At 39.9% G+C, this 15,820-nt stretch overlaps 2 protein-coding genes across 4 annotated transcripts in view; both read left to right on the top strand.

The window, feature by feature from the left end:
* MAP3K1 (mitogen-activated protein kinase kinase kinase 1) overlaps window positions 1-4,935 on the top strand; it is a 56,678-nt gene extending 51,743 nt beyond the window's left edge. For both annotated transcript variants that reach the window (XM_065661668.1, XM_065661669.1), the window contains exons 17-20: window positions 51-182; window positions 1,201-1,343; window positions 1,813-1,944; window positions 2,289-4,935. In XM_065661668.1, coding sequence (XP_065517740.1) covers window positions 51-182; window positions 1,201-1,343; window positions 1,813-1,944; window positions 2,289-2,438 — 557 coding nt within the window. In that variant the 3' untranslated portion in view covers window positions 2,439-4,935. The remainder of the gene's footprint in view (window positions 1-50; window positions 183-1,200; window positions 1,344-1,812; window positions 1,945-2,288) is intronic.
* Window positions 4,936-7,241: 2,306 nt separating this feature from the next.
* Window positions 7,242-14,853, top strand: SETD9 (SET domain containing 9). 2 transcript variants are annotated; one of them, XM_065663221.1, is made up of 6 exons: window positions 7,242-7,398; window positions 8,297-8,661; window positions 10,463-10,586; window positions 11,971-12,086; window positions 13,240-13,345; window positions 14,470-14,853. In XM_065663221.1, exons 1-6 carry the CDS (start codon window positions 7,313-7,315, stop codon window positions 14,555-14,557), a joined length of 885 nt encoding a protein of 294 aa, XP_065519293.1. In that variant the 5' UTR covers window positions 7,242-7,312; the 3' UTR covers window positions 14,558-14,853. The 2 variants fall into 2 exon arrangements, with proteins under 2 accessions (XP_065519293.1, XP_065519294.1); XM_065663222.1 differs by lacking the exon at window positions 13,240-13,345.
* Window positions 14,854-15,820: the final 967 nt, after the last annotated feature.

The raw sequence follows: 15,820 nt of genomic DNA, 5'->3' as shown, positions 1-15,820 counted from the left end.
AATGTAAGTGATGATAAAATGTTTTTGAGGGTTTCTTTTCTATTTTCTAGGGGGCTCAGTTGCTCATTTGTTAAGTAAATATGGAGCCTTCAAAGAATCAGTTATTATTAATTACACAGAACAACTGCTACGTGGCCTTTCTTACCTCCATGAGAACCAGATAATCCATAGAGATGTTAAAGGTAAGAATTACCTGGAATATCTTTTCAAATGGTATATTCAGAAAGCAGCAACCTGGAATATCTTTTGAAAGGGATATTCAGAAAGCAGCATCTATTTTGGATTGAGAACTATTGCTTCTTTCAAATATCATCTTAGGAATGCTATTTCTCTTGTGTTCTCTGATCATTCTTAAGATCTTTAATTACTGAAATTAATCAGAATGTTCATAGCATGCTTGGGGATATTTGCTACTTGTGCTGACATAGAAAAATTGGTTTTCTGAATTGGTTCATATAAAATACGAAGTTGCCATGTAGCTTTGAAGATTGATAGTTTAACATAAATGTTTACACTGAAATAATAGTAAAATCTGTGAACAAACCAAGATAAAGGGGTCAGGTTTCCAATGTATAGGAATACTGTGATGAGTTTCTTCATCCTAATTGAATATAAATACAGTTGTATTGTGTTTGGACAAAATGTGGACTTGACTGGGAAATACCAGTCTTCCTAAACTTTTCCTTTAATGTCACTAACTGTCCATAAACTGGTGAGATACCCAGATAAGTAGCAACGTAGCTGTGGCAAATATTTGTCTTTTAATATTTGTTCTTGAAATAGGAAAACTTTTAATTTACTAATTCTCTTCAAGACATCCCACAGTTGCTTAAGAGTGAAATAAGTTTAAATTTCACAGGCAGCTGCAGACAATGAAAACCTTCAAGGTTTTTGGCCACCATTTTCTTTTATTATTCCATCTCCAGGCATTGCTCCAAAAATCCTGTGTTTGCCCTACTTTGAAAGTTTTACTGCTTCTCTAAATCTCTTGACAGCCTCAAGCTGTGTGCAGTATCATTCAGGCATAACAGAAAACTGACATTATTAGACTTTGTCCTTGATTTTTAGATTTTCTTGATACTGGGGGTGGAGAACGTCAACTGATGCATAGTTTTGAAACAGAGGGTGGAAGAGTGTCTGTTCATCCTTTTGCCTTTAACAGAAAGCCAACTAGCAATATTTTTATTATACTGTTGACAGGTGCCAATTTGCTAATTGACAGCACAGGTCATAGATTAAGAATTGCTGATTTTGGAGCTGCAGCCAGGTTGGCATCAAAAGGAACTGGTGCTGGAGAGTTTCAGGGACAGTTGTTGGGAACTATTGCATTTATGGCACCAGAGGTAAGAAACCAGTTTTGGAAGTTACTTCAAAAACTTCATTTAAACTCTTTGAGCAAATTCATAGAGCCAAATTACAGAAAATTGCTGTAAATGCTTTGAATATATGTTAAATGCACTTGTTACAAAGAATGATTCCAACATGGAAGTAATGACATTTCTTTCTTGCTGTCAAAGTTGGTTTAATTAGTCTGTTACAAGATATATCTGTCAAAGTATTGTCACTAAAGCCCAAATGACCATTTGGTCAAAAGCTAACTATTGCATGGTACTTATGTTTTTCCCCTGATCAGGCCTTTTATTTAGTAGCTCTCTACAGCTGTATAGATCCTTTTACAGCACTGATCACTGTATCAACCTGAAATGTCAATCAGAGTGCACTTACCTAACGATATCAGGGGGTTTTACATCTAAATTACTTAAAGAGTTAAGCAGATAATCTGAGCTTTGGTCTGTCTGTCTGTCTGTCCAGGTTCTGAGAGGCCAGCAGTATGGTAGGAGCTGTGATGTATGGAGTGTTGGCTGTGTTGTTATAGAAATGGCATGTGCTAAACCTCCCTGGAATGCAGAGAAACACTCCAATCATCTTGCTCTGATATTCAAGGTGAGGTATTTTGTTGCTACCAGTATGCTACGAAAGATGCTGACCAATTTAATAAACAGCAATATGAATTACACAAAAGTATGCTAGTAGGGGTTATTGCAATAGCTCTTTATATTGGAGCTGTTTATACAAAATCAATACTAATACCAACATACTGGTACTTGCTTTTTTTTTTTTTTTTTATTAAAGCAGTCATGACCTTCAGATGGCACTAGAAAATATGCTAAGTGGAGAAAAGCTCATAAATACAACTTGTCATCTGAAAATTCTAAGCTTGTGGAACGTTTTAGGGGTAGGAGAGGGTGCTTGAGTGACTTCTAAAAAGTTATTTTCCCTTTGTTCAGATTGCTAGTGCAACTACGGCTCCATCAATCCCTACACATCTGTCTCCTGGCTTGAAAGATGTGACTCTTCGGTGTTTAGAACTTCAACCTCAGGACAGACCCCCATCAAGGGAGCTGCTGAAACATCCAGTCTTCCGTACTACATGGTAGCTACTTATGTACAAGGCTGATATACTGAAGAAGATGCTACTGTATATACAATAACTGTCTCACAGTGCAGTTAAGCACAGCAAATTGTATTACTCTGCTGGCCTTAAAAATAGATACATCAAGGACTTAAGGCCAGTGGAGGACCCTATCTAAGTATGTGATTGACAAATCGAGATCTTTACCTAAGCTCAGTATGCAATGTTTCACAACTTGTGCAGAAATTTGTAAACTGTGCCTTTTTCAAATATCTGGCTTTTTGTGAACACAAAAGCATTTTTCCTTAAATCTGCATGATTATTTAGCAGATAAGTGATTTTTATTTTATTTGGAGCACTTTTTCAGCAATATTAGCAGCTGAGGGGCTCAAGATCTACTTTAATATAGCAATCACTGTTCTATTTTACATCATGTAGATGTAAGCAGAGGGCTCTGCAATTAATCAGTTTTCAGAACTGGTTAAAAGGAAGTTCTGTATTTGTCCCTTTCAATTATACAAAGTTCTCTGAGTAACAAATCCAAACGTTGATGGATACTTTAAAAAGAAAAACATTTTGCCTTCTTTCAAGTACGATCAGACAGTTATGGTTCACTGTGCATTTACTGCTGGCCATGTAATTTCTTTTGAAATTAGTTTGTTTTCATTGTATTTTTAACTTTGAGATAAAGGGGATATTTTAAAATAGTCTTTAGAAAAAGATGCAAGCTGTGTCATGGAACATCATTGTGACACGAGTTTTAAAAACAGATTTGCTGGAAATCTGGAATAAAATAAAATACCACCTTCAACAAGGTAGTGTTGAAGGCTCTGATAGTAAAGGTTATTTAAATAAACAGTTTAGTCTGAATCATGCTAAAAGTTGCTGAGCCTTTTTACATAGCAGCTTCTTCTGGCAAATCATGTAGAGAAGTTTCATGTCAAAGGCTCTAAACCCAGCTCCCGTTAAAGTTTGTGGGAGGCTTTGTCCTGTACTTCAGTGGGAGCAGGTGCAAACTATGAGCAAATCTCATTCTTTGTGTAACAAAGCTGAGGTCACATTCTCTACTGATAATAAGTTTTACCTGCTGTTTTCCTTCTGCCGTACATCATCTATTTACTGTAGCCATTAGTGATTAATTTAATTTGAAAATGTTAAAAATATTACCACAAGAAAGGTATTTATTTTAACAAGAAACAAACTTGGACTTGAAAAGCAAGATAAAGTAAAATGTGAAGTAAAGCTTCACCTCTAGTGCAAAACTTGTGGGTTTTAGCAGGTGTTTTTTAAAAAAACAGGTTTTTAAAATTATTTTAAAGGCAGGCTTTTAGATTCTGATGCATGTAATTCTGAAGGAAAATGGCAGCTTTTCTTTTGCTTTTATTAAAGGGGATCTTTTTAAATCAAATACTGATTGTGTTTAATCCTTTTGGAGAAAAATACTGTTTGTCTTCTAACTCTTCAGAAGCCAGTTGGATTGTTGGACTGAAATAGAATTGGTTATTTCAAAGACTCAGGACAAACTAAATAAGCTATAGTACCTTAAAAATGTACAACACAAATTGGAAGTAAAACATCTTTAAGATAAGTTTACAGAAATGATAGTGCTCATACTAATAAAGAAAAAGCGGTGTCATTAGTTGTGAATGTGTTTCTTTTGGAAATTTTACATTCCTTTGTTTTGGAAGGTTGGTGGACTTTGAAGAGTTAAAAAGATAATATTGAAATGTGAAGTTTGGTAGCTCTGTTTTGTACTTGACTTTTTTGTTTTTTTGACCACTTTAGAATTTCTCATTCTAGTAAGATTGTTTCCAAGTCTTTCTTATGTGCAAGCTTTAAAGGATGCACTCTTGCCAATTCATGTACTGGAAGATCAGTTGTCAGATTAATACTGTTTCTGACAGAAACGTAAACTGTATAAACTGATGAACCTCAGCTAATCAGTATTACTTTGTAGATCACCATGCCTACCACATTTCAAACTCAAACTGCCTCTTGGTGTCCAAATGCATTTGTTTGAGTTTGTTTGCATTTCCCTTGGCTTGCTGGTAATTGTGGTGTTTTTAAAATGCAGATGTGATGTAATATTCTTATTTTCTTTGGATCAAAGCTGGACTGAAAATTGTATCGTGTAATTATTTTTTCATGTTCTTAATGTTATTTGGTACTTAAGTTGTAAATAACGTCTACTGCTGTTTATTCCAGTTTCTACTACCTCAGGTGTCCTATAGAGTTTCTTCTACCAAAGTTCACTTTCACAATGAAACTATATTTGCTATGTGACTGATTCCTAAGACTTCCAGGGCTTAAGGGCTAACTTCTATTAGCACCTTACTGTGCAAGCAAATTTTACAGAGATCTCTGGGTTAAGAAATTTGGCTTCATTGTATCCTTTGTTATTTTAAATATATCAAGATATTTTAATTAAAAATTTTTACCCCATTGAACCAATTTTATATAGTATAATTTGTATGTATTTTGGTGGTCTCTGTCTTTATAGTAAATAAAAGCTTTTGAACAAATCTTGTCCTTTGCTTATTGTAAACACATTCAGTTTACTGATGTGAATAAAATTTCTGGTTTAAACACAATTTTCATACGCAGTATTAGTTTGTAATATTAAATTGCATTAATATTAAATCTAACATTAAATCTAATATTAAAGCCAACATTAAATTATTAATTATTATTGGTTGATATATATATATATATATCAGTTTTACCAAAGAATGCTTGAATAAAGGGCAGGAACAAGCACTAATTTTTTTAATATTGATGATGAATGTGTGAATTTCTCTTATGAAACACTGTAGCTATGAACCTCGCTTGCTTTTATTCCTTAGATAAAACATGAAATACTTAAACTTTGCATTGCTGCAAACGTAGCTGTTAATTACCAAGTCAGGTGAGCTGATCTGGTTAGATCAGTTCTGGAGCCATTGAGGTGGGAAGTCAATCTGCTATTTCATGTTTTCAGTAAAATGATTATTTTCCTTGTGATTTAAGTAGCAAACATAAGTCTTTCCTTATTCAGACCCTCTGAATACGTATTGCAAAGCTAGAGCTTGTTCAGTTGCTTGTGTTATGTTGTTTTTTTGGTGGGTTTTTTTTTTTTGGGGGGGGGTTAATTTTTAAAATTAATCTATTTTTTAATAGTGGAAAATCCAGTGTTCTGTAGCCTTTCTTGTGAGGACTAAATTCTACATCTCGTGAGACCCCACTTGCAGTACTGTGTCTAGCTCTGGGGGCCCCAACACAAGAAGGACATGGACCTGTTGGAGCAAGTCCAAAGGAGGACATGAAGATGCTCAGGGGGCTGGAGCACCTCCTCTGTGGAAACAGCCTGAGATAAGTGGGCTTGTTCAGCCTGGAGAAGAGAAGGCTCTGGGGAGACCTTAAAGCAGCTTCCACTGCCTAAATGGGCCTTACAAGAAATCTGGAGAGGGGCTTCTTAGAAGTAGTGACAAGTTAATGGGGGAATGGCTTTAAGCTGGGATAGGGGAGATTCAGGTTAGAAATTAAATTCTTTACTGTGAGGGTGTTGAGGGGCTGTCACAGGGTGCCCAGAAAAGCACCCAGAAAAGTTCAAGTGTTCAGGGCCAGGCTGGATGGGGCTTGGAGCAACCTGGTCTAGTGGAAGGCGTCCCTGCCCAGGGCAGGGGGTGTGGAACTGGATGAGCTTTAAGGTCCTTTCAACCCAAACCATTCTATGCTTCTATGATCATTCTTTTTACAGTCTCCCTTATTTATGTGACTTCTCCAAGTAGAATGTGTCAATTCACCAGCAAAAACTGGCAACAGAAATCTTCTAATACCTGATTTTTAAAATCAGAAAAATGTGCCAACTGAAATATGAAGAAGGAAAATGTATAATGAGGATTAAATATAAACTGAGTCTAGTATATCTTCCTTTATTTGATTTACTACAGAACTGAATCTTTACAGAACTGTGTGGTAATTGCAGTGTTGCAGTCTCCTTTTTAGGAACAAGGAATGGCAGAGATCACTGTCCCAGCAGTCAGCTGTAAATGTTAAAGACACCTACTTACAGAAACAAGTGTCTTCATTTCCAAAGGGCATGTTCAGTTCTGAAGGCAAGTAGTAAACTAGGCCCACTTTGGTTTTTCTGGTGGGAGTAACATTACGTTCAGTGTTCCACATGACAGTCACAAGTTGAAGTCTGATAGTGTCTCAATTCCATAAGCTCTGCTTCCAGAGTGTGTTTGGGGTGTCAGGGTGACCATGTATTTCCTCATCACCATCGCAGCGGGGAACCCGGATGTGTGGCTGCTCTGACCTGACTTCCACCTCCCCGGTACTGTACCTCCCTTACTAAAGTTTCTCTCATTGCTTAGTGTTCCTTGCTGAGCTGAATCACGAACGTGAAGGGCTTTTTAAGAACCACGTTGTGCGCATACAGTGGCAAACCTGCCCTTCGTTTCACTATGGCACACAGCTGCTGGAATGCGGAAGTTGCGAATCCTGACTTTTCTTCCCTGTTATTACCAACGAAGCCCAGCAGATGGCAGGGAAGCCGTTTCCCTTTATTTCCCCCAATCATTTCAGTTTGCAAACTCTCACCGTTTGGCTCCTCTTCTGTGTCAGTGCCTCACGTCCCTCTCAGTGGCACACTTGCCCTCTGTTAACGCTTAATTAACCACCCCGTCCTGGCACCCCTCCGGCCCACTAGCCGGGACCGGGGCTCCTCCCGGCTCCTCCGACCCACGCCAGCCGCTGGCCCTGACTGACCAATGGCAGCTCCGTACGCACAGAGGGCACCGCCTGTCCGGCCCGGTGATTGGCGGGGCCGTTCGCGCGGGCGCAGCTGGGAGGAGGGCGGTGGACATGGCGGCTGTGGGGGGTGGGCGGTGACGGCGGGGATGCTGCTCGTCCCCGGCCATGCTGCGAGGGCTGCGGCGGCGGTGGGACTCCTACAAGTACCGCTTCGTGCCCTGGCTGGCTCTCAACCTCCGCCGCAAGCGCAGGTGAGGCGGAGGAGAACGTCCTGGCCGCTGCAGGGTAGCGGGGAGGTCGGCCCCGCCGTCTTTTCTGCCGTCCGGCGGCGTGAGGTGGCGACAGCCGGTGCTGGTGGGTTTCCCGCAGGGTATTTCGGCCTGGAGTAGTTCGTGGAGCAGGGTGAGAGCTTTCCTCAGGGGCCGAGCAGCTGCTGTGGCCGAGACCACGCTTGCAGCAGGAGCTGAGGAGCTGCCTGGTGTCCTTCACCGGGGGTTCTGCGAGTGGTTCCTCCTTGTGTGTCACTGCACTGGCCTAAAACTCTTAAGACTGGCATACTTCGAAGTGGTGGTTAATGCTAAATCTAAGTAGATAGGTTTTGTTTGGGGGTTTTGTGTGTGTGTTTTGTGTAGGGGCTTTTTTATGTATTTTTGCCTAAAACTCTTAATAGTGGGATACTTCGAGGTGGTATTCAATATTAGACCTAGGTAGATAGGGTTTTTTGGTTTGTTTTGTGTGTGTCTGGGGGGGGTGTTTTGTGTATTCTCTTTTTAAACATGAAAGTAATGATTGAAGTTGACTGCACCGTTGTTATATGTAGCATAAATCAGTCTCCCTAGTCAGAATAATGTTTGTCCTCACCTCATTTGAAGTGTAATAAGCCGTACATAAGCTTAGATAATCACATATATTTATTTTTTTTTCTTTTTTGTATGCCTGTCCTTAACAGCTCAGTTTAACCTACTTGTCTTGCTGCAAATACGCAGATGATGATTTTGTAGTAGTCTGGGCATGAAAGAATATTTTTTAGAGCTTTTGTTAGTTTAAACCAACAGTGCATATAAGCTGCTGCTGTGAAATCGCTCTTCTATATTTTATTTAGGATAAATGTAACTTTAAAATACCATTTTTTTCTTTTCTCTCTTACAGGACCCTCCGATATGTTCCTGAAAGCTCCCAAGACAAGATTATCTCTGATGAAGATGTCTTTGAAACACTACTGAAAATATTCAAAGCTCTGTTTATAAATGACTTCAGTAGACAAGCACATATTTTGGCCTTTCTTCCAGAAATCAAACATAAATACCTGGAGTTACTGACTGTAGAGCAGAAGCTATCAAAAGTACATTCATGTAACCATCTAAGTCAACATGTGTTTAGTCCAGAGGAAGTTCTGTTTAATACACTAGGGTTCATGGTTAGTCGGGACCGAAGTTCCCTGGTGTCTGCTGGAACTGGAGTCTTTGTTACCAAAGGTTTTGTACCAAAGGGGACGGTTGTATCTATGTATCCTGGTAATGCAGCATTCTTATTTCTGGTTGAGTTAGATGTGATTTCTAACCTCCTAATTATAGAATGCCAAAGTGCCGCACTAATTTTTATTTCACAGGTTTAATTTTTGTCATCCCTTAACAAAATCACAAATTACAATGAATGAGAATATACCTGTGTAAGCTGACTAGAGGTCTGTTGGAAATGAGTTAAGCAATATGGAGGGGGGATAACTTTGTTTATGAAAAAAAACAAGACCAAACAGAAACAAAACAAAAACCCAAACAAGTTTCAGTACTCACAGTTTGATTTTTCAGCTGCTAGAAAAGTTGTTCCACGTTCTTGAAACACAGATGCAGGGGAGCAGTTTCAAGTAGATGAATGATTCAGTTTAATTCTTGAGGGCTACTGTTGAATAAGCATCTGAGAATGAGGTTTTGAGATACCCACACAGATAGCAGACATGACTATAAACTTTTTCAAAGCACAAAAATGCAAATTGGAGAATGAAAGTAAAACCTTTGTGTAGCAGAACTGTTGTCCCTGAAGTGTATTTGGAAAACCGGCATTTTTCTGTTCCTACTCCTCGTTTGTTGGACCTCTATTTGGTTACATTAAAAAAAATTGTAATTCTGCCAGGATAGCCGAGCTAAGACAGGTCTGCTGAAGTGCTTTGTCTTTGTTTCTGTTTCATCTGTCACTAGAATTGTCTTGCATGTGCTTCCTCGCTTCTACCAGCGTTGCCAGTCAAGACCAGTTGAAGCACTGGGTGGTAGGCCATGTTTTTGCCGTGGCAAAGCAGGAGTATGGCCATTACCACTGATCAGTAAATCGACTAACGATCAAATAACAATCACAGGGAATGAGCCTGCCACCTTTCAACTTGCTTCAAATTTCAGGCACATGGTGAATGTGAAAGTAGATTTATTGAGAGTCCCCAGCAATAGCTCATGTAGCAACACAGGATGAGCTGCTGCCATGCTTTCCTTCTTCAGGGGCATGAAGGAAGCTGCAGGGTTGCTGGCTGGGGAAAGGACCCTGTGGAGACAGCAGGTCAGTGCTCTCCTGCTTGTTTGGCATCAAGTGCAGCCTGCTATTGAGCCTTCACCTAAGCTCCTTGTGGGATAGCAGTGAAGGGTTTCTGCAAAGGGTTTCTGCAGAGGGTTGTAGAAGATGCAGTGAGTGTGAGAGATGTAAGACTGCAATATCATGAAAACTTGATGAAAGCTAGCCTGCAGTCACTTCTCTTTGCTTGGAACCCAGGGCAGGTTGAATTCTCTCCGTAGACTTGAGAAATGCTCTGCTGAAATAACTTGTCTGTTCTTGGTTTGGCATTTCCCTCTGCTGTTCCAAACAAACTCTCCAATCCGGGTGGTGGAGAAAGGTGTTTCAGGTTCTTTGCTGTCTGTGTGTGCTCTTCTCAAATACTCCTGACACAGCAATAACAATGCAGCTTAATGTCTTCAGCTGCGCTTTCCTAAACAAACTTCACTTCATGTTTTCCTCTACAAAGCAGACCAGTTGGCTGTGACGCTTTATCTACCTCTCACATTGATTCTGGACAAAAGCCTTTTTCACTGTTTCCTTCAGTGGCTTTTCTCTTTGGAATATCTCAGCTCATGTAGGGTTGGCATGTTTTTGCATCCCACAGAATGGGTCTAAATGCTTGTAGGTTAACAAGTGTTAACGTTATTAATTAAGAGAGGAATTCTATCCCCTCTGTCTCCTTTGAATTTCTGTATGGATGGGACTGCATGAAACCATAAGCCCATTCTGACAATTAACTTACTTTCTTCTGAAATATCCGTATCTGTCTTGTAACAGGTACAGTATACAGAAAGCATGAGCCCATCTTTTTCCAGTCCCTTGGCAATCCCTTTATTTTTAGGTGCATAGATGGTGTCCTTATTGATGGGAATGATAAAGGACTATCAAGATCAGTGTACAGGTAAGCAGTCAAAAGAAACGGAGCAATGCCACTCAACTGATTTCAAATAGTGGTACTAATAGTTTCAGTTCCCTTTTTTGTATCCTAAATTGAGTTATATTTGAGTTACGGCCTGCAGGATGGCTGAGCAGTCTAAGGCGCTGTGTTCAGGTCGCAGCCTCCTCCTGGAGGCAGTGGGTTTGAATCCCACTTCTGACAACTGCGTTTGAGGCCTTGTGTGGGATGGTTTAGTGTGAGGTGTCCCTGCCCATGGCAGGGGGGTTGGAACTAGATGATCTTGAGGTCCTTTCCAACCCTAACTATTCTATGATTCTATGAGTATCATCCATCTATGTGCACAAGGTAAGATCTGCTGGATGGGATGCTTTATGTACTCCTTGTGTCTTCATCTGTAATGTGGCTGAGAGGTGTTTTGATGTACAAAAACTGTTCCCTGTAAAGGAAATACTTTTAATAGGAGCAGGATGTAGCATAATTTTTTTTAATGCTTCTGTTGCTCAAACTCCACCAAACCCCAGACTAAAAGGCCTCTATGTACACCTGCTAATACCACAAAGGTGACTGGTACTTCTGGCTCTGTCTGCAGGCAAGCAGTATTTAGGAAGGGATCAATAACTCTTACAATAATCATAATCATTATTATATCACATTGGAAGGGACCCATAAGCACCATTGGGTCCAACTCACTGCTGCTTTCAGGACTACCTAAAACTAAACCATATGACCAAGAGCATCATCCAAACACTCCTTAAACTCTGACAGGGTTGATGCTGTGACTGTTTCCCTGGGAAGCCTGTTCGAGTGATGGACCGCCTCTCAGTGAGGAACCCTTTCCTCATATCCAGTCTGGATTCCCCTGACCCAGCTAGTCTGGACTGTTTTAAGCTTACGTGGAAGTATAATTTGTAGCAAGTTGTGTTCAAATATGACATGAAAAAACGCAAAATTAATAACAAGCAAAATGATCTAAAATAATACCTAATTTGAATAGTGATACCTAACTAATACCAGATTTTAGTTCTGGGAATAGGTTTGAAGTTGGTATTGTAATGATCCTTCACATCTTTAGCAGTGGATGAGATGTGTTGACACTTCTGCAATGGTAATATTTAATGCTGATTTCTGGAACTGCATGTGGTGCTTTTGTTCTGGTTCTTCCACCAGAGTCTGAAAGACACCAGACACTCGTGGGATGTTTAAATGTACTTTGAAAGTATCAGCGAGCTGATGCGTGCGCACACACACCCCCCTAGTGCTGTCCTGTCTCCCAGGTGGGTTGGACAGCCATGGCTTTGCTTAGTGACCATGGCCATTTCTGCAGGAGGAAGTATAGATAACCCTGAAGTGGAGGACAGATTCCTGTTAAGGCTGTTGCTCATTACAGGTCTTGCTGCAGAAGAGACCAGCTTGGCCCGTTTCAGATGAGCGATGAGAGCTGGCTCACAGCTGCCCTGCAGAACCCACTGGCAGTGGGACAGTATGTCAACAACTGCTCACACGGTGAGTTGCCAGAAGAATTTTCCTGTTTGTGTTTATGGATATAAACTATTTTGGAAGTGATACAGAGAATCAGATGCTGATCTGGAGGGACAGTAGTGCTGTTTAAAACAAGATAAACAATGGGATAAAAAGTTTTGAGACGTTTTGTGACAGCTGGGTGTTAGAATCCTTCAGTGCAGCAATGCTTCAAATATCCCAGTCTCCATCCTGGTATGTAGAATTAAAGGCACACATCCCAAAATGTAAGATGGTGGGAAAGGATATCTGGCAAAGGACAGTGTAGCTGAGGCAGCACACAGAGTTACAGATCAAATTACCATACGCAAAGTGAAGTATACAGTAAGATTCTGTCACTGCTTAGTTTGAACTATAAAACTTCTTTTAGACTTCCTTATGTTTATGTGCAAAATCTAGGAAACGGTTGGTATGATCTAGCTGTTGGGCATGAAGAAGGAAACTCTTCACTTATTCTGTCTCATGCAGTATGTGTTGGTCTTAAAGGTCTGGGAATGGTTGTGATTCAGAAGATTGAACTGCTAGCATGCCTTCTGCTTCTAAGTGGCTTTCAGAGCCTCCATTTACACTAAAAATACCCTGCCTCTACGCAGCATCCAGAAGGGTTGCTGGAGCAGCAAACCAGATATGCTAGGAAACTGGTATGGAAACAAAGGCCGTCCCATCAAACTTTCTTCCAGGCCCAATGTCCACGTAAGGAAAATTCTCTTCTTCCTGCTGGACACATGGTGATTTTTATCCCTGGCTTGCTTTATGACATGTTCTGCCACCAGGAATTATTTTTTTAAGATTTTTATTTTTTTCACCTATAAAAGCAAATGTTGCGTATTAACAACATTTAGCCATGCAGAGAGCTAGCCATGGTGCTGTGCAAAATTGTGCCCCTTTGTACACATGTTGATAATCAGATAACCTGTTGAATACGGTAAGGATAAATTAAAGCTCTTATAGTTGGTTGTGTCTATCCTGTGTCCGTTCAAAGAGGAGTGTAGTAGCTCCCAACAGAGGCATGGTTTTCAGGCTTTGTGAAGCATCTGGTGCTTTTGCAGCAGTACATTTGATGTTTATACACATCTTTAAACCCTGTCTGAGATTTTCTTAGTATCACAGAGACTTTTTCTTTTTTTCTTGTTTCTAGAAAAAGCAGCCAATGTGTGTTATCAGGAGTTTGATGTGCCAGCATATTTTCCAGTAGAACTGAAACAGTATCTTCCAAACATTGTCTACAGCCACGACATACAGAGGTTAGCAGTAAATCAAAGAGCTCATAGATTTGTATGATACAAAGCATACTGCATGTATAAAACAAACTTTGTTGAACAATAATATTATTCCATATGAAGATGAGTTACACGAAAGTGTGCACCTGTATGAAAAGAGCTAGCTCTTGGAGTATGCTAATTTTAAGTGATTTATGAGACTATTTGTTCCTTTTTTCCACATCTTTACTAATGAGATCAGAATAGCTCCAAAGACATGTTTTTACAGGCAGTGTTTACACTGTAGTGTGACTCTTCTGAATCCAATAAGGCACTAGATATATTTCGCTTGTATCACAGTGCCAGGGTTTTTGAGTATGTATTTCAAATGCAGTTAGCAGCCCTTGAACAATCAAAGCCTTTCTAAGGTAGCTGACAGGTAGGCTTCTTACACTCTTGTTTTCCATGTCTTCTGCTTATGTGAGAAATAGGCAGATTAATTTGCAAAAAAATACCTCCTAATAGTAATTTGTATCGAGACAAGTGAAATACTCTGCAGTATAAAGGTGTGTGACTTGTAGTTACACTGCACAATTACAACATCCTCATTATGACCTGAAAATCCATCTCTTTTAGAAATTAAAACATCTAGAAACCTTTCTCAGATTTCTGTTTAAAAATGTGGGAAAAGCAATAATTAGATAAATATGTACAAGGAGCAGTGTGGACAACAAGGAGAGATAGTATTTCTGAGTGTCCTGTACTGTAATGTAGTCAATAACTTTGAAGCTGTGACAAAGTAAGTTGTAATGTTGGTGATGAATTTAATACAAAAAAGAAATTGCATCTAGAGGATGTATAAGGATTTTAAAGCAGATCATCTAGACTTTTTATGTAATTCTGGGGCTATTTTAAAACCCTTGAAATTTGCTTGGAGAAACTTATGATGCAAATTGGAAAACTGGCTCTTCTGATTAAACTTAGACTTTGCTGAGGCAAGGTTAGACACACAAGGTTAGACTGTTACAGTTAAACCGAGGACAATATTACTCCCAAAAGTAATCCAGAGACATTGTGTTAGCTCCTTACCATGAGGAGTAAAAAAAAAAAAAAAAAAAAAACAAAAAGGGAAATAAAATTGTTAATTTTTTGCTTTTCCTTTTTAACAGCCTCCTGCGGTGCGTTGTGCTTGTCACTCTGAGAGACATCAAGCAAGGAGAAGAACTTTTTTCCAATTACTACACTGTTGTCAGCTGAATTAATAAATTCAAGACTGTAGAAATCTGTGTCACTAAAATAGTTACCGGGTGGGTACTTCAAGCTTCATGAGCATTTCTACATAATGCAAGGCTGTAGTTTTACCATGTAGGAAGCAAGTTGCAGGCTTGTAATTCCTGAAAACACTCCACATTTGATGCAGAGGTGAAGGTGTAACCTTTTACATCATTAGGTTCTCAGCTGTCTCCTGTTGTTGATGTTATTGCTTATTGGTGTTCAAGCTTTCCAACAATAGCTCATAAAATAAAAACCTGGGTTCTGGACACATCAGTTAATCTGGTTTGCACAGTTGTCTGTAACTGTGGCTCAGTTTTACTGTTTTGCCATTTCACTTGTCGTAGACACGGTAAAAATTACCACCCTCTCATGAACTGTTCCTTGGAAAAGCCTCGTAGTTCATGGTAATTACTAGTTCTTGTTCTGGCTTTTTTGGAGTTGGTCCTTTTTTTATCTGCTTCATTTTAGAAAGTATTTCAGCTTAGCCAGTTGTCCACGTTTTTTATGAAGCCAGTTTTGGAGCAGTGCTGATGGGCACTTCAGGTGTGCCTATCAGGTATGTGTGTGTGTGTATCCTGAGGCCTGTCCAGTCCGAGATTCAGTGGTTCAGTGAAAGGTTTCTGTCATGTGGCAGCTTTTGCAGCTTTTATTCTCAAAGAGAGAGGACGTCATGTGCTGTGTAGCTGGAGGAAATAATGCTAACCAAGTGTGATGTGTACGTTTGAATGAGTTACTGGCATGAACAGAGCCAGTGTTCCTCTGTTAATTCTTGCTGCTATCTGCAAACTGCCTTGAGAAAGTAAACAAGAGACAGCTTGTCTGTGTTTCAGTCTGGCTAAACAGCTTGGGAAAGGAAAATTATCCCATCATTTACTGTAAAACTCCAAGCAAGTATCCCAGTGAATGAATATGTGGTTGGCATAAGTTCATGGGAAAGGAGTGGTGGGAAGCGGTGTGCTGTAATGTGATCTGCAGTGATGTGATCTGCAGTGGTTGTGGCAGCCGGGGTCCCGGATTAGCTGTAGAAGTCTCCTGTTCAGAATGCAAAGCTTTTCAGTGTCGGTGTTACCTGGTCTCCTTCCAAGCCTGAACCTTGTTGTTCATATTCATCTGGAAGCCCTTCCAGCCCTTTCAGGAAGCTTTAAATAGCAGAGCTGTGAGAGAGCAGCATGTGGCTCAGTGTGTGTTGGACTTTTATGGGGATGTTGGGGACAACTTCTAGTGATAGTCCTTGTGTCTTCACTT

This window comes from Lathamus discolor, chromosome Z, assembly GCF_037157495.1.
Source record: "Lathamus discolor isolate bLatDis1 chromosome Z, bLatDis1.hap1, whole genome shotgun sequence".
NCBI classification, from domain to species: domain Eukaryota; kingdom Metazoa; phylum Chordata; class Aves; order Psittaciformes; family Psittacidae; genus Lathamus; species Lathamus discolor.
The sequence above is the reverse complement of the archived record's forward strand: the minus strand, read 5'-3'. Positions and strand labels throughout refer to the sequence as shown.